Below are 22,690 nucleotides of genomic sequence, written 5' to 3' on the forward strand. Positions count from 1 at the left end.
AACCCACTGCTAACTAGCTGGATTGCAGACTTGAACCCAGGACCTTCTTACTGTGAAGTAACCGCGCCACCAAGCTGTCAAGCCTGACTTCCCAAAAGTAGGAAATCTGTGGTTACAAGGCTTGATGCAGAATTTTCTTTACGTTTTTGTCCTTGACAGGTTAAACCACAATAAATAGCAACAGCATACACATAGTTGTCTTCCTCTAATAACCCCAGTGATTTTCCTGTGGTTTGAAATCTCGTGTGATCTTGTGAATTTCATAAGTCCAGGCAATAAACTATTCTTACTAGATTGTATCATGTCATCGACACAAGATCAAATTAAGTTGTTGAATTTCATGCAGATCCCACATGATTTAATTATGTTGAGCATAGAAACATTAAATTGTTTTGTTCAAATTCTAAGTTAGTAAACTGTAAATGTAACAACCACCCAATTTCCTTTTCTTGAATGTGGTGCCTTTGCTTACACTTCAAATAAATCAGAGGGATGTTTTTCAGCTTTTTTTTCACAGATACACTAAAATTACTGACTGAGTTACTGAAAATATTCATGATTATCGATCATATTTCATGTTGACAGGCACACGATTTGTCTTCTTGCAAACTGGAAAAACTGTGTTTCCAACCTTTTTGTCGTGACCTCACAGAGCAGCAAATTAAAATGATGAAAATGAAAAACAAAATAAATTTATTTGTTGCTGTTGCTACGTTATAAGGTCAGCTCCTTGTCAGTTTTGCTTTGGTCAAGAGTTGCTCACAAACTAATAATCCACCACCAAAGAGAATCTGGAGTACATAAAACCACAAACAATGGCAAAAATCCTCCGCTTCCTCATCTTTGTCACCTGCCACATTTTTTCACCACCCAAAGCTAAAGAACAACATGTCTCCGTTATTTAAACCACTTTTGTTTGGACTGAACTGAGCTGCAGAGAAGTCATTTAGTTGATTTGTCTCCAGAATTGCATCTCTACAGCTTTCTGTAGTGCCAGTTCAAGTTGGCCCTTAGCCTGAGACACCTCATTACCATCAAACACATCCAGCACTGTTTCACACAATAAGACATGAAATAAACATAATGTTTTAAGAACAGATCAAAGTGAGTGAGATTAAAGCAACAAGGCAAGGATGAAATGCTTTTATGTAACTTAAGCCAGGTACTGTACTTGTTTCCACCAGCCTTGGACAGCTGAGGGAAAACAGGTTGAGGGTTGAATAAAAGTATAGTTTTTGGTGTAGAAGGTTCTACATCAAAAGAGTTCAGAGGATATAGAAGTGCTGGGCAATTTATTGAGGATTGCTTCAGCTTCACTGAACAGGATTTGGAGACCTTTGTCACCTGTTTGCCGTGTAAAAGAGGAATCAGTGACCCTTAGCTTACTCCCCTCAAACATGGTGTTTTACTGATGTCAACTCTTCCCCCCTAGCCTCTTTCTTAGTACCAACAAGATTAGTTCCATTATCAGACCAGACAGGCCAGATACATTTTAAAGTATTTGCTCGGATATGAACTTAAGTGGCATCTCATTCTTAATCCATATGGTTTAATATAATGTTGTCCCACTATTTTCAGCAATGGGAGCTTCTGCACTTCTGTGTAGGTTTTCCACAAGGTTTAGGAGTGCTAATGGGAATATTCGATCATGTTTCAGAAGTGTCATATCAGACACTGATGTTGGATGACAAGGCCTGACTTACAGTCTGCACTCAAATGGATCCCAAAGATGTTCTGTTGGGTTGAGGTCAGGTCTCTGTGCAGGCCAGTCAAGTTCTTTCACTCCAAACTCATTAATCCACCATCATCCGTGTCTTTATGGAACTTGCTTTTGTGCACTGTTAGAACAGGAAGAGGCCATCCCCAAGCTGTTGCAGAAAAGTTGAGAGTTTGAAATATTAAATTATACCTCAAAGTGGCAGCATTGCTTGAAAGAAGAGTCTGAGTCCACATTTCTTCTTCTTTTTTTATATTTCCACAAACAATTTGGTCCACAAAGAGACTTCACCCTGTTTAAATCCTTACTAACTCTTTCATCTGTCGCCCAAGTTGACCTTTGACACCAGAGGGAGGAAACATTAGCACATCTCTGACATTTACAAAGAATTTTCTAAGTGTGGTGCAAATGGTCCTGTGTGTAAAGATAGCCGGGACTTTTGAATTACATGACTTCTGTAAAAGACTTCAGTTGAAGTCATGTGACTTAAGAGAAACTGGTGATCTTTACACTTTATCTGTAGACCTGCCTCGTTCACTCTGCTGCTGCTCTCTGAATAAACACCTGGCCACACAATCATAGCAAATGTTATAAACAAGTTACAGTGAAGTTATCAAGAAACCGTTTAATATGATCGTTTCAGAATCAGAATCAGAGAAACTTTATGAATCCCAAGCTGTCAGCAGCAGAATACACACATACAGCAGACAGCAGAGCAATCGTATAAAAAGAATTGTAGAAACAGAGATAAAAATATAAAAGGAAAGTCATATTAACAGTAATGTTAGTGGGATATTAACAGGTATTATAGCTGCACAGGTATGCAAATGTACGTTGTGGTGTACAAAAAGTGACGCTTTGCAGTGAGGTGTGTTTACTGTGGTTCAGGATGTGTGGGTCTGACCACGTGGTTGAATTAAATAGTCTGACAGCAGCAGGAAGGAACGGCCTCTGTTGAAACCAAGGAGGTTGGAGTCATCGCCAGGTTTCTGTCACCAAGAATAAATGAAATAAAGTTCATGTGAGGTTAAAAGTTAAATTAAGACTAAAAGTTTTGATTGCAGCATTCTGAGGGTCTTGTGGGGATGTTACTGAGGTTGTGGGAATGTTCCTTGATAACCGGGTAACAGTTAAAATATCTGAAACAAAACTTTTTTTCACATGTTTCTGCTACACTGATTTTTTTTTTACCTTTTTCTTAACATGACAGAGTTGGTTAAATTTAGTGGCGGGATGAGAACTGAACAGTAAGTATGAAAGTTTCCTGAAAGAACAAAACTTTTACTTATTCTGATGCACGAAATCACCTGTTTTTAGTGAGAGGCAGCAGTTCTGACAGCTTTTTGCACTGTGGCTGCTGAAAGTCGGGGTTTTGTTAGCAGTCGACTGTCCTCAGTTTGTTTTCTCGCTCCTTTGTTTATTTTGGTTCTTTCAGTTTACTTTCTTGTTTAAAGACATGACTCACTGTGTGCACTAGCATTCATATAGATAGGCTGCTGCTGCAAGCCCCACAGCACGGTGGACTAAACCATTTTTTTATCTGTAAGGGGTGAAATGGCATCACACCTAGTGTTATCACAGCTAGTTAGGAATCAAAGTTTAGTCACCTGACTGATTTATTCATGAAATTTAAATATGACACTAAATAATAAGAAACAAAAAAAATGCAAACTAAAAAAATAAATGTTTCAGGTTTGGACAGACCCCTCCCACCTCAGGGGCCCTGGGTAGTCCTACTCTTCCTCCACCGCTTCCACGCCCCTGCTTGCGTTGACACGATCACGGAAGACGCGGAAGAGCACGGATATTTAAACAACATTAAATGTTAATGTTTTTAATAAAGTACAACTCAGATAATCTCACGCCCAGGATCTATCGATAAGGAAGTTTAAAGTTTTTTTAAAGCTGAAGAAGGAAAAGTCCGAACACGGAAATGAGAGCTGGCAGGTCTGCGTGTCTCTGCTGGAGTTTACTGTCTGTCTGCGTCCTGCTGGTCTCTGCAGGTGAGACTCAAGCTGTTTTAAAGCAACATGAAGTATGAGAGTTCACTTTATATTACTCTGAAAAGTCCGTAATACTGAGCCTATAATATCTGTGTCATTAGTGTCTGTTTAACCTGTGCTGTGGAAACTCAGCACGCAACCCGATTTATTTGCAGTTCTTCTGAAATACGCACAGCGGGGTGCTGGGCTCAGTTCCCAACAATTTCTTTTCACTAACACGACAAGGTCCGGAGAAATGATGTTGCTCTGCGCTGTCACTGAGGGAGGAGTTTAAGGTGTGCAGGAGGAGGTGGAGACTATATGGACTGCATGTTTCCAAGTGATTCATGTATTTTAAAAAACAGCTTTTACTATAACCTATAATTTCCTATAACCTGCATAAAACTAGACCCGTTTTGGATAATTAATTGCAAAAGTTGTGCATTTTTACTACCACCAACAGTTTATTTTGTTCCCCTTTCTTGGAACATTATGTTATAGCCTACAACAGGATTTTACCACAGAGTAATGCTGTGCAATACTACATATTCTTGTATTCATCCAATATCAAGTAAATAGCAGTATAGCTTTTAAGTCATAAAGGCAGATTATGTTGGGGTGAGCAGTGTGTTGTGATTTATGGGCTCAGTCATCCTCAAATTGAAAATTCTGAACACATTTTCAATCTGATACCAATATCATCACTGTACTGATATTTGCATGGATCTGCCCACCTCTATAGGAAGGGTTCAGAGGCCGATGTGCTCCTAATACCTGTCCCAAGACCAGATAGCTCAGTGCAGGTGAGCTGAGTTCTATCAGGGAGGGTACAGGGACATTTCCCGGTGGCCTTGGGATCATTTTTGCCAGCCATGGACTTCAGCTGTGCAGGAAAGCATTGACAGGGCTCTGACAATCCACACATGTGGTGTGGCTGTGTTAGGCTCACTTAAAGACTGTTTGCTGTTACCAATGCATTTGTAGTTGTAGGGGACTGTAACACTGTCATGAGAACTCCCTCTGTTCCATTTGTCCACAGTGTTCCCACAGAGACGGAGACCTGCTGATCTTTGAAGGATTATGAAGAATCTCCAAACAGTTTAATAGTAAAACGGCACCGAAAACAAGAAAATAAACAATTTAGATTAAAAGATAGATCATAAAAGGACTTAAGGGGCTCATAAGATTATAAAGTTACCTGAGCTGCCGTGTGAAACACATGAAAATCCCACACTGAGTGGTCTCTTAGCTCCTTACTCTGATTGGCTGCTATACTTTGAACCCATTAAACTCTCTGCTCTGAATTATTTCTTCTTTCAGACCGCAAAATCATCACAGCGGATAGTGGACAGACTGCCACTCTGCCGTGTCGAGGTCCAAACAGCGACATCATAGGTGTGGAGTGGAGCAGAGCTGACCTGAAGACACAATATGTCCTTTTGTACCGAGACGAGCAGCTCGATCCAACAAACCAGCATCCGAATTTTAAGGACCGGGTGGATCTGCAGGACAGACAGATGACGGATGGAGACGTGTCTTTGATTCTGAAGGATGTGAAAACTGAGGACACAGGAACATATGAGTGTCGTTTGTTAGATGGGAAGTCCATCAGCAGCATCTATCTGAGAGTTGTTGCTCCAGGTGAGTGAGTAGAGTTGAGTGTGTGTGTGATCAGAGGTGAAGCTGCTTCCTGGTTGTTGATGTTTGTTTCTAAAGATGTTGTTGATGAGACTTTGTAGAAAGCAGCTGGTCTGAGTGATGTGATCAGAGTGCAGTAGATAATGTCTGACAGCAGTTTGATTCTGTTCTGTTCTTCACTCATCACCTACCTGACAGCTGACACCTCACACCTGTTTCTCACCTGCAGGTCAGTCAGGAGGACAGAGTGGAGATGGAGTGAACGAGGATGGATTTGTTGGACTGAGAGCTGGTCTGCCTCTTCCTGTGATGTTCATCATTGCTGGTGTATTTTTAATTTACCGAAAACATAAAAAACGCAGGCGTCACGGTTTGTACTATCATGTGTGAACTGAAACTCTTTGTTGCACTACATGAAGCAGGAAAATGGTGGAGCGGTTTACAGTGGAGATGTGGCCATTACTTTTATTTATTTTTTGCACAGAAGGACAACAGAGCAATGCTAAACAGTATCCTGCTAACAGAACTTTGGCTCTTTGCAACCATTTGCACAGACAGCATGCTAACACTAAGTTAGCCAATAACACAGAGTGTTGCTGAAAGTGGGTGTATGCTGACCCCAGCCCAGCAGCCAGAGTCTGAACTTGCACAGGTAACAAAGGCAGAGATGATCAGTCAGACTTGAAATTGGTGTTTCTACCTGTCCGTGTTTCTATAGTAGAGCAGCTGTGGTGATCACTTTGAAGTCATCTTTGCTTTGTGTTGAAACCTGAATAATAAAAGAAAGATCATATATGTGTGTCCTCATTAGGACAGGGATTTTTGTTGATGTGTGGGACTCGGTGTAATGACACCAAAGCTGGTTATAAGACACAAACACAAGAATCAAACTGAGCTGTTAAGAGTTTATGACAGAAACTGAGTAATTTGTCATCACATGAAGTCAGATTATATCAAGTAATTAATAGACATGGAACTATTTTTTCTTCTCTCCATTAAGTGTTTTCTCTTAAAGGTGAAGCTAGTTTTCCTCTCTATGAATTATAATGTAAAATGTCCTGTTTTTACAGTTTTGTAAACAAAGCTTTATATTTTATACGCTAATGCTAACAAAAACTGTTTCATTTGTGAATGTGAAGATATCCTGTAAGTTGTCAGATTAATGTAGCTATTACAGTAAAATGACTCTTTGCACAGATAAAGCTTTACCTCCATGTGTGAGTGATCGAAGCAGATGCTGTATAGACATGTTTGTATTCACTGAAATTCACAAGAACGTCTCGTGTGAAGTTCACATTTAAAAACGGGGTCTAAACGGTAAAGATGATTTGGTAGACAGAGGATGGAGGGTGGGTGGATGAATTGATGGATATTTTTTATACATCCAAATAAGAAAAAATGATTATAATTAAGGATTAAACTATATCACTGTACATTCATGCTACTGGAAGGATTCATTAAATAGAATAACATCAAGTGAAACGCTACATGTATAAAGGCTACCTTACACCACAAAGCCTCGCTCTAAAAAGCTTTCACAGATTTAACACTGTGAAGCTGGGAATAAAGTTTCTATTTTTAGAGTATGTTTGGCACCATGTTGTGCAAGTACCGCATGTGATGTTACTGGGTTGGTTGGCTAATAGACTTCTATTCATTTATGTTAGCTAACTAGTGACAGATCAGATGTACCTGACTCAAACTGGCTCTCCTCCTCACTCTTAAAACAGGTGGATTTTCATGCTTCAGTTCAGCTAGCCGATGTTGAAGAATCACTTGCTGCTAAAGAGACAGAGGTGTAAATTAACCTTTACACATGTAATGTTTCATGTCCACTTTAAATACAATGCAGGGATTTAGTGTAACACATGGGATACGTCCAAGTGAACACATTTACGTTAATTACTTACATAAAAGTCTTCTTAGCTTACAAAGTTTTTCTATCAGGCTGTAAAGATGTCGTTATGTAAACTTTAACAGATTGACAGGTGACAGGATATGATGTATGCTGCTGTAGTGAAACTGGAATGGGGTTTAAAACTTGTGATTTTAACACAGATAATTTATGCACTTTTTAATTTTATGATGTTTAAGACTTTGAAAAAGTATTTTCATGAAGTCAGAGCTCCTATCTTGAGAGCACAGGGTTAGCTTAATGTGACATCAGAGGCTGAGGAGGAGGAGAAGCTTCCACTTTATCTTTGTGGTAAAATGTTTCACTGTGTTTAAAGACATGAATAAAAACTGTGTTAAATCAATGTTTCTGTGCTGACTGTGTTGTTTTCTGGTAGAAGGAAGTTTCAGGAGGAAAAGGTTTTAAAACTCAGAGAAGCTGTGCTGAGCTGTATGTTCCTTCCAGGCAGACGCAGATCAGGGTGTGATCAGTTAAGTAAAGACGGCTAATGCCCAGGAGTGCAGGGTGCTGTCCTCAGACATGCAGTTTTACTAACGCACAGACATGAAAAACGGAGAGAGTATAGAGCGCTCTTCCAACAAAAGGTCAAAGGTCAGTAAATGCAACATAAAATCCAAAGCAAAGAATTACTCGGACATAGAAATGGTGATTAGTGATCAGACGTCTGAATCTGGGACTTTTACTGTGAAAGGGTTTTAAAAAACTGCTAATTAATAACCAGACAATACAGACCAAAGAGAATTGAGGGAAACATTTACAGGCTGGATTATAAAAAAATCAAACAATAATCAAACATCTTATTTGGTCTCTTATGACAGAAAAACGCTGAGCTCAGGCATTTAAAGAAGACATTAAGATTAGAGACATGTTGCCTCACACACTGACCACATATTGGTCTTTTTGTAGAAAGTATTTGTTATTAGTATCATGTAGTCCATCCCAAGCTTCTCATTGACTCTTGAAACAAAAGGCAGTAAACTCTTGCTGTGTCCTCTATACTAGACTACAGGTGGACACAGCTGTAGTCTAAAGGGGAAAAGTCTTTCAGGTCACATCAGGAAAAGAGGCTATCCTAGATCAGATTCAAAGTCTAATCAGAATTCCTGATGGGTGTAAAGGAGTAGCTTCTTGAAGCAGCCAGCAGGTGGCAGCAGATCACCTCTTCAGTATCCTTAGAGAGCAATTTAGGATGTAAAATTGGATTCAGAATCCAGCATTTCTCCATGAGTCATTGAAATAGAGACAAAGATGGTTAAAAACTACAACACAGAGCAGAGAAGTGAGTGCAGAAACAAGGAAAATAGAAGATTGTTTAACACAGACAGGCGACTAAGACAGAAACAGATGTGTAACTGCCCATATGGAAAAGAAATAGATAAAAAAAAATTATAAAAGACTTGCATAAGATGTGGCCTACTTCATACAGTGAATCATATAAGGCTTAAATGATTTACTCATGAAAGTGGCCACTTTCTCATTACTTTCATATATTGTTTTAATAAGTATCCAAAACATACAAGTTTCATTTATATAATTTTTCAAGGGATCTTATATCTGTTTTCACTCTTGTATGCTGTTCATACAAGTTTCACACAAGACAGATACAAACAGATATCTCCAAGCTCATAACCATGCTGCACTCAGTGAGCCCATTCTGAGAAGTCGCACCTCGTCCCATCGTTTCAATCCCAGCGGGCAGCCTTGTGGGGGTTTGAACAGCCGGTTCCGCTGTCTTAATTCTCCGATAAGCCAGGGCCAAGCCAGCTCCGATCAGCAAGAACCCTGTTATCATGGTCCTGAATAGGTAGATATCTTCAGCGTCCTCGATCGACAGTCCCGCCAGGCACATGATCCTCCATGTCTGCCACCCGTCCATCGTGTATCTGGCAGGGAAAGTCCAGGCACTCGGGCTCTCCCGAGCCCAGACTTCTCGTTGAGAAAAGGGTGTCAATAGCATTCAGAGACCAGTTGATCAAATCCATAATTCTCTTTAGGTTTTAGAAACAGACAGTGAGAGAGTGTTCCAGGGAAAGTAATGCAGACAAGACAAGGACACAAGAGGCCAAGCAGGGAAGATAAGGGAGAGGAGAAAAGTGTGACTGCCTTTGCCGAGAGCCAAATGAGAAATATAAGATTTATATATACCTTTTCCATATGGGTGTGTCATCTGTCCATAACTCTGGTTTTCAGAGCTAGCCTAAAGCTGCTCTCAGAAACACGGAAAACACACAGTGACAAAGGCTTAACTCAGTGTGAACACACCCAGAAATGATTAACAGCATGATCAAGGAACAAAAAGTCGGAGCTTAAATTAGACTCACAGTTTTTTAAACATGCTTTATCTGTGTCTGTAGCTCAGACTGACCTTTGAACCAGAAGAATGACACATTAGAACATTTACTCAGCTCGCCATCAGTCTTTGTTCAAACAGCAGGAACCAAACTAGGTGCAGAAACGCATTAATGAGGTGTGTCTGGAGGAAATGTACAGATATTTATTTTACCTCTCCAAAAGTTGATTCTGTTCATCTGGACGTAGCGTTTTGTAGGAGAAACGTTTCATCACTCATCCAAGTGACTTCTTCAGTCTCAGCTGACTGCAGGTTTCCCCAAATCGGTGGGTTTTGGTCAGTGGTTGTTGATCAATGGTCATGAGAATTTGCACAGTAAAGATTAAGGAACTGACCTCCCAGCTCATTGTCCCTTCAGTGGGCTGGTTTCAGTCATTATGCAAATGTACTGTTTATAAGATTTGGGGAAACCTGCAGTCAGCTGAGACTGAAGAAGTCACTTGGATGAGTGATGAAACGTTTCTCCTACAAAACGCTACGTCCAGATGAACAGAATCAACTTTTGGAGATTTACTTACCTGAATGATTGAGCGTGCATCAAGTTATTTGTCTGTGAAGGTTCTCAGTCATCCAGGTCATCGTAGTCAAAGAAGCTTGCAAAGAAAAGCGTCTGGACTAAGTTCTAAGGTCAAACCTTGTCTCAGGCGATTAGAGGATCATCAGGGGGTCCTTTTGTCCCTCTGTGGGGGGTCACTCCCACTAGGTTTATATCTGGGACTCTCCACCATTTGACCTTAGAACTGAAGAAGCTTCTCGGATGAGAGGTGAAACGTCTTCAAGTAACTTAAAGAAGTCCAGACACTTTTCTTTGAAAGCTCCTTTGATATCAAGTTATTTATTTTACATTTATCATTTAATTATTCATATAAATAAATATGTAAACCAGCAAAACTGATTATTGACATGGTTCACTATTTACTTAATTCTCTGGAGTACAGGTGTGCAGAACATTTTTATGTATCTTCTTTGGATGTCATCACAGGAGAATTCAGCTCAGGCCTGTGCATGGAGGCAGCAGTACATTTTTGCCTGCCGGTGGTCTTTATGCTTTACATACTTTCTGTCTCACTGGATTAACACCTGGCTCACTGTTTGCTGAGAAAGGCCGGACAGTAAATAATCAGGAGATGCAATGGTGGGTCAACTTTGAATAAAGATAATTATCTGAGTCTGCTAGAAAATGTTTTCTCTACAACTTTATTAGAACTACTTTAGCTTTTACCAACTTTTCTTACTGCAGGTTTTTATGTTATTCCCAGAAAAACAGGATGAGCTCTGGAAAGATTTCTGTGAAACCTTTTTCAGGTTTCAGGTTTCCATAGTGTGGTTTAAGGTGGTTTGAGAATGAGCAGAATAACCTGACATGCATGTGTCTGGGCTGTCGGAGTACCTGACAGAATCCATGATCCACACTGGTCGTCCAACAATCCTGCTATCAGGGAACATTTCCACAACAAGTTCTAGTGATGCTCTCAAAGAAGGAAGTTCCAACTAATGTTTCTGTAAAATGTTATTTCATAAAATGTCCCCACAGTGGACACGACAACAGTGAAAAGAAATCTCCATTATGGGACATTATATCAATTAGTGAATCAATCAGACAGGCCTTTATTTGTCACATGCAATGTTACACATACCTGCGTTGAAAATACATACATTGCACAAACATCACATTGGGAAGACAGGTTGGAAACAGAAATAAATGTAATGGTTTGTACAATAATTAGTGACAGAGCTGCAGTGGTGCACACAGTACATGATGACCTTTTCCTCTGAGCAGGAATATTTACTGGTTATCTACAGAAAAAAATTTGAGAGATGAACATCTGAGTCCATTTATTCAGATAATCTCCACATCAGAGATGGAGAGGACAAAGTTACTGAGACTCACAGAGACACAACAGAGCTCTGATTCAGAAGTGATACTCTGTAGTGACATCGGTGATGACATCATGATGATCATCCAGTCCCTGATCAGGCTGAGAGGGCAGGATTGAGACACGAATGTTATTTCCTGCAAAAATGTAAGAAGTGTTTCAGCTGTTAATTTATAGAGAATTCTGCATATTGATTAATCAGAGAACGATTCAAAGTGTTACCTTTAGTTCTCTGTCGACATAAAGACACGACAAGGAGAGTGGAGACAAAGTATGGACAGAACACCACCAGGTGGATAACTACAAGCTCAGGTGAAAATAAGTCAGGATGCAGAGTTGATGGAGTGGGAGGTGGTGTAGAGGTGGGTGGTGGTGTGGTAGTAGGTTTTCCTGCAGACAGAATCCCACCTGTTCAGGTGAATATGTGGATGAAATAAGAGGTGAAATCACAGTGAAGCTCCTCACCTGTGACAGTGATCCAGCTGGATGGAGACTCTCCATGAGCGCTGATGTCACACTTGTAGAGGCCTTCATCAGACCTGGAAACATGCTGGAGGGTCATGTGACCTGTAGGCTGCTTCCTGATGAGGGAGCCATCTTTATAGAAAGCAGCTGGGAGGTTGGAGGGAGTGGTCTTTGTTTTACAGAGCAGAGTGACGTCATCTCCCTCCATCACAGAGAGGACAGGACTCTGCAGGATCACTGATCCACCTCAACACAGAGACAAACTACAGCATTTCATCCATTTACACACAGCTTCATCAACACTAACTCCACACACTCAGCTTACCAGTGACTGTCAGGTTAACCATGTTACTGATGGGACCCTCTCTGGACTCACACCAGTAAACCCCACTGTCCAATGGGAACACAGTGATGTTACAGGAAGAACCAGCACCTTCTCCCCACACATCTCCACACTGAGTCCTCTGTTGTTTGCTTGTGTTTCTCCTCAGAGTCCATCCAGCAGAGCTGCCGTCCTCCTCACAGCTCAGAGACACAAAGTCTCCTTTAAAGAACTGAGAGCTGCTGGGACTCACAGTCAGACGAGCTGAAAACATATAGAACTACAGTGTCAGTGCAGTCTTATACAACCACTTAAGTCCTCATACCAGATGTCATTGTATGGTCAATAAATCAGTTGTTTCTTGCATTAGACTAATTGCCAACAAGCAATTTTTGGTGTGTTTGATCTAAATAAGACATGACAACATTTAGACTGAACAAGAGTAACTCTGACATGTTCTTAATAAATGTGTCCCACAGTCTCCTGAGAGAGTGAGTCAGGTTTACAGTGTGACAGAAGAAGGTTACTGACCTTGGTTTGTGGTGCAGCTCAGCAGTGAGATCAGAACTAAAGAGAAATTAAACTCAGGTTAGTTCAGAGTTTCACATTCAACAAGACAGCAGAGGCATGAAAAACACAGAGTGAGCTTACAGAGCAGACACAGCAGAGACGTTTCCTCCATCCTGCTGCTCAATGACATCAGACCAGCTCTGAGATCAGTTCATGGTTACACTGAGTAAAACCCTCCTCTTCCTCTTTCTCTGTCTCTGGGTCTTAGACTTGTGGTTAGAAAAAACCTTGTGTGAAAAAGCTTTGTGTGTTTATTTCTCTGCTTCCTTGAAACCAAAGTTTTACACGTTTCAACTGAATATTGAATAAGAATTAAAAGCAACAAAATCTACAACTGACATTTGACCCTGAATGCAACACCAGTACCTGTATGATGTCTTCACTGACTGTCCGACCTCTTTTAATGGATGTTTTCTCAGCTCTTTGAAATAATTATATTGACTGCATTAAAGTAATTATTGATTTAATTAATAATATCGCAGATTGAGCCAAACAAACTTCCTGTAGTTGACTGCACATTAACTGTGCAAACTTTAGTTGCTTTTGTGCTTCTCTCTGTTCCAACCACTGACTTGTGGTCCGAAAGACTAAATAACTTGAATGGCTGCACAACATCAGACTACACGTCACGCCCTGGTTAATGTTTGTGAAGGTCTGAAGGAGACGTGTGCTGCATACAGTGATCTTTGTTCATGTACCTGCAGAGACAACACAGATCACAAATCTTGTGTTTCTCCTCAGAATCTATCTGTCAGTTAAGTTAATACATTATTATTCCTACATTATTCATGAAAACATTTATGTTACTTGGGATACAATATAGTTTTTCAGTTATCAGCACAAAGGTCAGATAAACATTAAGTGTGCTTTGCTGCAGCGCTCACGTGATCTCAGCTCATCTAGAAGGAAACACAAAATCACAGAACAGAGCATCAGGATTATGATTCTAGTTTGTGTTCATATGAAGGATTTTTCAGTGTGTTATTTGATGACAGTTACAACACAAAACATCTCTGTGTGTAATTAGTTCTACAGTAAATAAGTAAAGTAATCCATTATACTAACACTGCTACTCATACTGTCTTTGTTGAAGGTTCATCAGAAAGTTAGTGATCTGTCAAGCTTTGGTTGGTCTTTTAAAGCTGTACAAACAAACAAATATGTGCAGAATTAACTGAAAGAAGATGATCCTTATCATACTGATATTTCATAACTGTCAGATTAGAGATGCATGAAGTATCTGAGCAATAAATTTGAACACATTCTGGTCCTGCTTCCTCATTGGCTGCAGTAGTAATGACTTCAGACTGTCACATGATGACGTTACTGACTTTGGTTTGTGGTGCAGCTCAGCAGTGAGATCAGAACTAAAGAGAAATGAGTGTCAGATTAGTTTAGAGTTTGTGGTGTTTTTAATGAAGTGGTCAGAGAGCAGAGCCAGGAACATCTCCGTGAGCTGATTGTAAGAAAATAATGAAGCAAAGCCAGAGCAGGAAGTAGGGACATTGTTGAATTCAAAGATATGAAGAAGATTCATGTTACAGACAAACATCAATGAAATCAAACTACAGACATGACTGGGGCATAAAATCAGCCCTGGCTTATTTTAGCCAGGGCTGACTTTATGTCTAGTCTCCGCTGGGCTGCCCAGGTTGCCTAGCAACCATAATACTAACAGCTGGAAACGTTTCATACAGCTTTGTTTGACAGACAAGAAGGAGAGAATCTTTTGTTCATTTGTTTGTTTGTTTGTTTCTACATGAGTGTTGATCATTCTCTGTAAGATTAAGCTCAGCTATTGAACGGCGTATATTTTAAAGTAAAGGCTTTAAAACCAAATAAGTACAAACGTCACTAATGTCACATAACTTTGCCGACATGTGGCCAACAGTAATGTTTTAATGTTCTTCGTTATTAAACATTTGCACACAAATAAGTGACATAATATTCAGTACTTACTTTTAAATGTGTACTCTTCGGGCGCCCCTCATCTGCCATTTTTTTCCGGCAAAATTATCCACACCCACTGCTGCGCTATGCATTCTGGGATATGTTGGGCAATGAAGTCTACACCGCCACATCCTTAAAATTCAGGGAAATGAAGGACGCATTTCGAGCAGCCTTCGAAGTGGCACAGCCTTCGTCGCATCGCTGTGACGTAATCGGGCTTAAAATGCGGCCTTTAAGGCTGCAGACCCTGAATTGGGATACAGCCTATTGCTGTACAATGCCATCTGCCATCTTAGTTGAATTGGTCACATGACTGCATCATATGACTAAAATGTGTCATCATTTTCGAAAGCCTCTGTTTTTCCAGTCCGCACTGCGACGTGAAAACGCTGTTTTCGAATTTATCTGCGTTTTCAAAAAGCTCACATTTCCTTGAACAAAAACGTCGTCTCAGTGTGGACGGACGAAGACCAAAATGGAGAGAAAAAGATGCATTTTCAAACAAATTCGGATTAGTGTGGACGTAGCCTTATTGTGACTGCTTTCCCTCCTCCTCCACTTCTTCTCAGAGTCACAGTCTCCTGTGACTGTGATGAGTCGTTACTGGTTGTTGCTGGTATGACTGTTGACAGTGCAGCAGCAGCCCTGAAAGCTAACATGTGATAAGAGTCTTTCTTCCTCTTTCTGCACTGTTACATATCAGTGCATCAGTGTGCTTTTCTCTGAGGATACAAGTGTTAAACCCACAAACGTGACCCAACTAAACACTGGGTGAAAAGCTGACACAAACACTGAAAAAATAACACTTTAATGTGTGAAGTCCTTCACCTGAATCTCAAAACATTAGAAATGGCTTTGTAACCATAATAAATGTGTCTCAGTCTCCTAGAACTAAAGATCACGTTTCCTCCGACCTGCTGCTTCCTGATAATCAGACCAACACTGAGATAAGTTCACAGTCACATCTAGTAAAACCTTCCTCCTCCAGTCTGTGACTCACTGTGTTGTGGCTTTCTCTCCCTCAAGCATTACGAGAAACTTTTATTCTTTGACTGAAAAAAATTGGAAAAATAAAGTGTTAAAGATTCAAACTGAAACAGTAACGATTAACAACAACTGATATCAGGACCTGAAGGCAACATGAGCATCTGTGTGATGCTTTCATTGACCCTCCGACCTCCTGTAAGGAGTGTTTGAAGCTCTTTTCACACAAAGAAAATAAAATTCAACTATTTAATATATTATTGATAGTACATTCAATGATTTTTTTCAGACCTTTTGCAGATTGTTAGATACCAGCTGTGTCTTCCTGTAGCTGAATGTAGGTCAACTGTGAGGTCTGAGTTGGAGGTGAGCTTTAGCTTCTCTCTGTTTCAACCACTGACTTGTGGTCAGAAAGATAGTAAATAAATGTTTGGCTGCACAACATCAGACTGAAAGAAACACTAAAGATGTGAATCAGAGTACTTTATTGATCCTTGTAGGGGAAATGTTGTGGGTTACAGAGCTTCAGTACAAACAGTAACAAAAACAGACAATACAAGAAGTAAAAAATAGCACAATATATACAATATATACAATATATATATATATATATATATATATATATATATATATATATAGAGAGAGAGAGAGAGAGAGAGAGAGAGAGAGAGAGCATGTGCAAAAAGGGTGTAGCTATTGCAGTGTTTACAGTGTGTTATGTGGATGCGTTGTACAGGGAGATGGCCACAGGCAGGAAAGATTTCCTGTGTCGTTCAGTGGTGCTTTTCGGTAATCTCAGTCTCTCACTGAACGAGCTCCTGTGACTGACCAGCATGTCATGGAGTGGGTGGGAGGTGTTATCCAACATTGTCTTTATCTTGGACAGCATCCGCCTCTCCGACACCACCTTGAGGGAGTCCAGCTCCATCCCCACAACATTGCTGGCCTTACGGATCAGTTTATTAAGTCTGTTGGCATCTGCGACCCTCAGCCTGCTCCCCCAGCATGCAACAGCATAGAGGATCGCACTGGCCACCACAGACTCATAGAAAATCCTCAGCATTTTCTGGCAGATGTTGAAGGACCTCAGTCGCCTCAAAAAATAGAGACGACTCTGGTCCTTTCTGTAAAGTGCTGTGGTGTTTTTAGCCCAGTCCAGTTTATTGTCAATGTGAACTCCAAGGTATTTATAGTCCTCCACAATGTCAACACTGACCCCCTGGATTGAAACAGGGGTCAAGTGTTTCCTGGTCTTCCTGAAGTCCACGATCAGTTCCTTGGTCTTTGCCACGTTGAGCTGCAGATGATTCTGCTCACACCACGTGACAAAGGAGTCGACCACAGCCCGGTACTCTGTCTCATCATCCCTGCTGATGCATCCAACCACCGCAGAGTCATCAGAAAACTTCTGAAGATGGCAGGTCTCTGTGCAGTGGCTGAAGTCTGTGGTGTAGAGGGTGAAGAGGAAGGGGGAGAGGACAGTCCCCTGTGGTGCCCCTATGCTGCTGATTACCTTGTCAGACACACACTGTGGAAGACGTACATATTCAGAATCAAAATCAGAAGACTTCATTTATCCCCAAGGGGCAATTAACAAACAACAGAGCAGCATAATGTTGAAGGACAAATAATAAATACACAGAATATACAGTATATACACTTATAAAATGACACAGCTTTAAAAGTAAAGTGACTGAAAGGTGAATAAATAACTGTAAGTGACTAAAAGTGAATAAAGTGTCGGTAGTATAAGAAGACTGTAGTTTATATTGTGGTCTTCCTGTCAGGTAATCAACAATCCAGGACACCAGAGAAGCATCCACCTGCATCGCTGTTAGCTTATCACCCAGGAGGGTCGGCCTGATGGTGTTGAAAGCACTGGAAGTCAAAAAAAATATGACCCTCACAGTGCTCGCGGCTGGTCCAGGTGGGTGTAGACACGATTGAGCAGATAGATGATGGCGTCCTCTGTTCTGAGGCGCAGAGAAGCTGAGCTGAGCTGCTGTCAGATCACTTCTGCTCTCACACTAACAGAGTTTTTGTAAATCCTCTACGTGTTTACTCTCCATGTCGTCAGAACTCTAATCTCACTGAAATCCAACTGAATGTGTTGCACAGAAACCACATCAACACAAGCTGAGCTGTGTTGATGTAACTGCAGTGAAAACACAGAGTCAGTATTTATCTCCACATAATGTTCAAAAGAAACAGTGTTAAATGGGTCTCTACATATCTGAAATAAAATGTTCATTAATCAGTGATTTGATAACAAATGATTTGTTATCAAATCAAATGTGATTTACATGTGGTGGTCCTGAAACATTGGCCCTGACCTACTTAGAAATGTCTGACAGCCATGAACAGTAAAAATTAGGATTTCAGTCCTGCTTCGCTTTGATTTGTACTTTCACTCATATTTCTATGGATGTAGCATGTTGCAGCTAATGCGTGCTCCACCCTGTTGCACACATTTGATCACTTATGACAACAACAACAACAAGAAACACTGCTGTGAAATAATTGAAGCTACAAACTAAATGATCCAAAATCAGTCGATCTTTCATACTGTCTGTGGGTCTTATGAGCCAGGCTGTGACAATGTGCGGGCTCACCTGGGATTCAGACCCAGGACCTCTCATTTCATATGAGGCTATGACAAAAAGAGTTGGGACAAAGAGAGCAGGGGGCCATCACAGCACAAACCACATGAGCTGTACGTACAGATACTAAAGAGTGACACGAACAACTGGAGCAGTGTGAAATGTTTCACAGGATGTGGCTTTAATAACAAAAAAGCACCAACAAGAAAGAGTCAATTTCAAGGCTCACTGAAAAATTCACAGTTTGTGTTGATCCAGGAAGAGGTGAAAAGACAAAAACTGCATTAGTCCAGTCTGAGTCATGTGATCATGTGTTTACAGTCAGGCACCAAAACGCTATGACAGCATCTGTGTGTGACGGGTAGATTTTATTCCGGTCAGAACCATCAGGACACCTGCTACTCCAGTGAGGTGATCAGGTAGGATGTGGAAACATGAAATACCAAAATCAAACAGGAAGTAGCGTGACTTTGTCTTTTTCTCTGATATTTGACCTGAAAATGTCTTTCATGTAAAAATAAGCTGAAAACGTCACACACACACACAGTACATGATGATCTCCTCCTGTGAGCAGGAATATTTACTGTTTATCTACATAAAAATATCCAGAGATGATCATCAGAGTCCATTTATCCAAATAATCTCAACATCAGAGATGGAAAGGACAAAGTTAGTGAGACTCACAGAGACACAACAGAGCTCTGATTCAGAAGTGATACTCTGTGGTGACATCAGTGATTACATCATCATGCTCGTTATCCAATCCCTGGTCAGGAAGAGTGGGCTTGGTTGAATCACTGATGCCAATTCCTGAAAAAAACAAAACAAATGTAGAATATCTATCGGCTGTTTATTGATGAAGAGACAGGATTTAATCATCAGCACATTCATTGATCAGTGAATGATTCAGTGTTACCTCTGGCTCTGCATTGATATAAAGACATCACGATGAGAGTGGAGATGATATATGGAGAGAAAACCACCAGGTGGAGGACTATTCTGAATGCAAGCTGTAGAGAGGAGTCAGCGGTCAGATCTGGAGCGGTGGGAATAGTTGTAGTGGTGGATGAAGGTGTGGTTGTAGGTTTGTCTGCAGAGAGAATCCCACCTGTTCAGGTGAATATGTGGATGAAATAAGAGGTGAAATCAGAGTGAAGCTCCTCACCTGTGACAGTGATCCAGCTGGATGGAGACTCTCCATGACCGCTGATGTCACACTTGTAGAGGCCTTCATCAGACCTGGAAACATGCTGGATGGTCATGTGACCTGTAGGCTGCTTCCTGATGAGGGAGCCATCTTTATAGAAAGCAGCTGGGAGGTTGGAGGGAGTGGTCTTTGTTTCACAGAGCAGAGTGACGTCATCTCCCTCCATCACAGGGAGGACAGGACTCTGCAGGATCACTGATCCACCTCAACACAGAGACAAACTACAGCATTTCATCCATTTACACACAGCTTCATCAACACTAACTCCACACACTCAGCTTACCAGCGACTGTCAGGTTAACCATGTTACTGATGGGACCCTCTCTGGACTCACACCAGTAAACCCCACTATCCTGTGGATCAGTGTAGCTGATGTTACAGGAAGAAATTATTGAACCAGACCATTTTCCCCACCCATCTCCACACTGAGTCCTCTGTCGTTTGCTTGTGTTTCTCCTCAGAGTCCATCCAGCAGAGCTGTCGTCCTCCTCACAGCTCAGAGACACAAAGTCTCCTTCAAAGAACTGAGAGCTGCTGGGACTCACAGTCAGACGAGCTGTGAGGAAGAAGAGGAGACACATACATTACATTGTTATCAGGCATATTTTACACTGACTGAATTCACATTGTGAGTTGTTTTATGCTGACTTTCAGTGATGGGAAATTATCACTTTCGTTCTTGCACCTCACATTTATATGACATCTAATCATTTAGACTGATATAATAACATGATTAGATACACCGACAATGACTGAGGAGGAGTCTGTCTGCAGTTAGCTGCACCATGTTCTTAATAAATGTGTCCCAAGAGAGTGAGTCAGGTTTACAGTGTGACAGAAGAAGGTTACTGACCTTGGTTTGTGGTGCAGCTCAGCAGTGAGATCAGAACTAAAGAGAAATTAAACTCAGGTTAGTTCAGAGTTTCACATTCAACAAGACAGCAGAGGCATGAAAAACACAGAGTGAGCTTACAGAGCAGACACAGCAGAGACGTTTCCTCCATCCTGCTGCTCAATGACATCACACCAACACTGACATCAGCTCATGGTTACACTGAGTAAAACCCTCCTCTTCCTCTTTCTCTGTCTCTGGGTGACATACTTAAAAAGTGTGAAGGAAAAAATGTCCATCCCGGTTTTCCCTCCAAGGCACGAGCGATAAGCAGAGTTTTGTCCTTTCCTTATAAGATTCCTAATTATTTAAAGTAACACTCAGGTATGCCATTCAGCTGGGTTAGTTACGACGTCGGGAGCAGCTTGGGAGAACAAGAAAACAGAGACTGCTTTAGGTTGCCTTCCCAATCGACTCAAAGGTTTATTTAGTACATAACAGCTTATATAGAGGAAAAAAAGGTTCGTGTGTCAGCAAGTTCTCAGTTCAAACCGGTACAGACCAAATAAGGAAACGTCTTCCTGCCTTGTGAGCAAAGAAGTATCCTGTGTGTAGTTTATCAGTTCAGCTACAATTTATGATCATCCCAGCAAAATACACAGAATACAGAGTTCTTTCATTAGTGAATTCTGAAACAAACCACCTGGCCTTTAACGAGCCTTTTTCTAAGAGATAAAGAAAAAGGGAGGATGGGAGTAAGGAAGTGGTCTCGTCTCTGTGGTGTTTTCAACCTTGGGGTACCAGCCTGTGAGTCTTACACATTAATTCTTGGGTCAGAGAGAAAGAGAAAAACAACTATTAAATGGGCCTTATTGAGTAACTCTTTTCTGTATAATATCACAATAAAACAATATCCTGTAAATGCTACCATGGTATCAAAATATCACAACAAAGTGCTTATGAAAAATTGATCAGGCAGTTAGACATAAATATGCTGACCAATGACCAATACTGACAAAGAATTCATGACATCTTGCTTTTTTTCTTCACCCCGCCTTTTTTTTTTTCCTTAAACAGCAGAGCAAAAAAGGAAACCCTCGAAATAAACACTCTTACTCAATCCTTTTCTGCTTCAACTTCCTCTTCTTTCTTCTCGCTGATGGCAGCATCATTTTTTCCACATTTTCCCTTGTGGTTAGAAAAAACCTTGTGTGAAAAAGCTTTGTGTGTTTATTTCTCTGCTTCCTTGAAACCAAAGTTTTACACGTTTCAAATGAATATTGAATAAGAATTAAAAGCAACAATATCTACGACTGACAGTTGACCCTGAATGCAAAATCAGTACCTGTGTGAGGTCTTCACTGAGTATCTCACCTCCTTGGAGGGAAAGTTACGCAGCTCTTTCTTGACAATTACATTTTAAATATATCGACTATGCTAATGTAATGTGTCTTCCTGTAGTTGAGTGCACGTTAACTGTGCAAACTTTAGTTGTTTTGTGCATCTCTCTGTTCCAACCACTGACTTGTGGTCAAAAAGAGTAAACACATTGAGTGGCTGCAAAACATCAGACTACACATCATGCTCTAGTTAACATTTAGAAAGGTGTAAAGCAGACATGTGTTGGATACAGATAGTTGTGTTCATGTACCTACAGTGAAAACACAGAGTCAAACATTATCTACCAATAATGTTTATAGGAGACGCTGTGACATGAACGAAAAGGGCTAAAAATTCACTGATTTGTTGACATTCAAAGGACAATGCCTAAAAAACACAGAGGTAACAGAAAACATGGACACTACCTGACGTAAACTTACACATTTGTGGATTCCTCTACAGATATCAGATGTAAACTACAGATGGAGAGGATCATCATCAGCATACTGTCAGTGTCTATATCTGAAAATAAAGATTTTTAACAACTCAGTGATTTGTTGACTTTCTGCCTAAAAACAAAAAATAGAGACAGTAAAAAACACGGACATTTACTTACTTTGAGTCACACGTTTGTGAAATCCTCTACACATTTAGCAATCCAAGTACAGACATGGATTTTAGTGCACACACAAAATGACATTTACAGACACGCATGCATTTGCTGCAACAATATCCACATAGAATCCTCTTTCACATGAGTTTGACAATGTAAGGAAAGCTCCATGTGCGAATTACGGAGAAAGCTGTAAGATGTCAGCATTAGCAAATCGTACATTTTAACATTAGCTTTTTAAAATTGTATTTTAATCCTCAATGTTCTCAGAGGTTTGTGCTCAGTCAG

General features: G+C 40.6%; 3 protein-coding genes across 8 annotated transcripts; 1 reads left to right on the plus strand and 2 right to left on the minus strand.

Annotated features, from left to right (window-relative positions):
• The first annotated feature begins 2,772 nt into the window (after nucleotides 1–2,772).
• On the plus strand, nucleotides 2,773–7,595 carry LOC113019499 (butyrophilin subfamily 1 member A1-like). The gene is made up of 3 exons (XM_026163256.2): nucleotides 2,773–3,720; nucleotides 5,020–5,340; nucleotides 5,567–7,595. Exons 1-3 carry the CDS (start codon nucleotides 3,651–3,653, stop codon nucleotides 5,725–5,727), a joined length of 552 nt encoding a protein of 183 aa, XP_026019041.2. The 5' UTR covers nucleotides 2,773–3,650; the 3' UTR covers nucleotides 5,728–7,595.
• Nucleotides 7,596–11,182: 3,587 nt separating this feature from the next.
• On the minus strand, nucleotides 11,183–13,603 carry LOC113013230 (Fc receptor-like protein 5). Of its 2 annotated transcripts, XM_080298775.1 has the most exons (7): nucleotides 12,918–13,603; nucleotides 12,798–12,833; nucleotides 12,270–12,530; nucleotides 11,945–12,190; nucleotides 11,702–11,869; nucleotides 11,494–11,616; nucleotides 11,183–11,399 (listed from the first exon to the last, which is right to left on the minus strand). In XM_080298775.1, the coding sequence occupies exons 1-6, from the start codon at nucleotides 12,964–12,966 to the stop codon at nucleotides 11,516–11,518; spliced, it is 861 nt and encodes a 286-aa protein (XP_080154901.1). In that variant the 5' UTR covers nucleotides 12,967–13,603; the 3' UTR covers nucleotides 11,183–11,399; nucleotides 11,494–11,515. The 2 variants fall into 2 exon arrangements, with proteins under 2 accessions (XP_080154901.1, XP_026009753.2); XM_026153968.2 differs by having other exon boundaries at nucleotides 11,183–11,616; nucleotides 12,918–13,602.
• Nucleotides 13,604–17,164: 3,561 nt separating this feature from the next.
• LOC113019501 (Fc receptor-like protein 5) lies at nucleotides 17,165–22,248 on the minus strand. Of its 5 annotated transcripts, none has more exons than XM_080298772.1 (7): nucleotides 20,551–20,881; nucleotides 20,431–20,466; nucleotides 19,861–20,133; nucleotides 19,536–19,781; nucleotides 19,287–19,478; nucleotides 19,055–19,180; nucleotides 17,165–17,298 (listed from the first exon to the last, which is right to left on the minus strand). In XM_080298772.1, exons 1-6 carry the CDS (start codon nucleotides 20,597–20,599, stop codon nucleotides 19,077–19,079), a joined length of 900 nt encoding a protein of 299 aa, XP_080154898.1. In that variant the 5' UTR covers nucleotides 20,600–20,881; the 3' UTR covers nucleotides 17,165–17,298; nucleotides 19,055–19,076. The 5 variants fall into 5 exon arrangements, with proteins under 5 accessions (XP_080154898.1, XP_080154897.1, XP_080154900.1 ...); XM_080298771.1 differs by lacking the exon at nucleotides 17,165–17,298 and adding an exon at nucleotides 18,523–18,961 and having other exon boundaries at nucleotides 20,551–22,219; XM_080298774.1 differs by lacking the exons at nucleotides 17,165–17,298; nucleotides 20,551–20,881 and adding an exon at nucleotides 22,230–22,248 and having other exon boundaries at nucleotides 18,523–19,180.
• Nucleotides 22,249–22,690: the final 442 nt, after the last annotated feature.

This window comes from Astatotilapia calliptera, chromosome 3, assembly GCF_964374335.1.
Source record: "Astatotilapia calliptera chromosome 3, fAstCal68.1, whole genome shotgun sequence".
Lineage (NCBI taxonomy): Eukaryota > Metazoa > Chordata > Actinopteri > Cichliformes > Cichlidae > Astatotilapia > Astatotilapia calliptera.

Bases quoted from the DNA above. Each gene is read 5' to 3' on its own strand.
- LOC113019499 (XM_026163256.2), top strand. From the start codon at position 3,651: ATGAGAGCTGGCAGGTCTGCGTGTCTCTGCTGGAGTTTACTGTCTGTC. The intron at 3,721-5,019 runs GTGAGACTCAAG...TTCTTCTTTCAG, and splicing joins CGTCCTGCTGGTCTCTGCAG to ACCGCAAAATCATCACAGCG. The intron at 5,341-5,566 runs GTGAGTGAGTAG...TCTCACCTGCAG, and splicing joins TCTGAGAGTTGTTGCTCCAG to GTCAGTCAGGAGGACAGAGT.
- LOC113013230 (XM_080298775.1), bottom strand. From the start codon at position 12,966: ATGTCATTGAGCAGCAGGATGGAGGAAACGTCTCTGCTGTGTCTGCTC. The intron at 11,870-11,944 runs GTGAGGAGCTTC...TTCTGTCTGCAG, and splicing joins CAGCTGGATCACTGTCACAG to GAAAACCTACTACCACACCA. The intron at 11,617-11,701 runs GTAACACTTTGA...ACATTTTTGCAG, and splicing joins ATGTCGACAGAGAACTAAAG to GAAATAACATTCGTGTCTCA.
- LOC113019501 (XM_080298772.1), bottom strand. From the start codon at position 20,599: ATGTCATTGAGCAGCAGGATGGAGGAAACGTCTCTGCTGTGTCTGCTC. The intron at 20,467-20,550 runs GTAAGCTCACTC...ATTTCTCTTTAG, and splicing joins GTCTCTGCTGTGTCTGCTCT to TTCTGATCTCACTGCTGAGC. The intron at 19,479-19,535 runs GTGAGGAGCTTC...TCACCTGAACAG, and splicing joins CAGCTGGATCACTGTCACAG to GTGGGATTCTCTCTGCAGAC.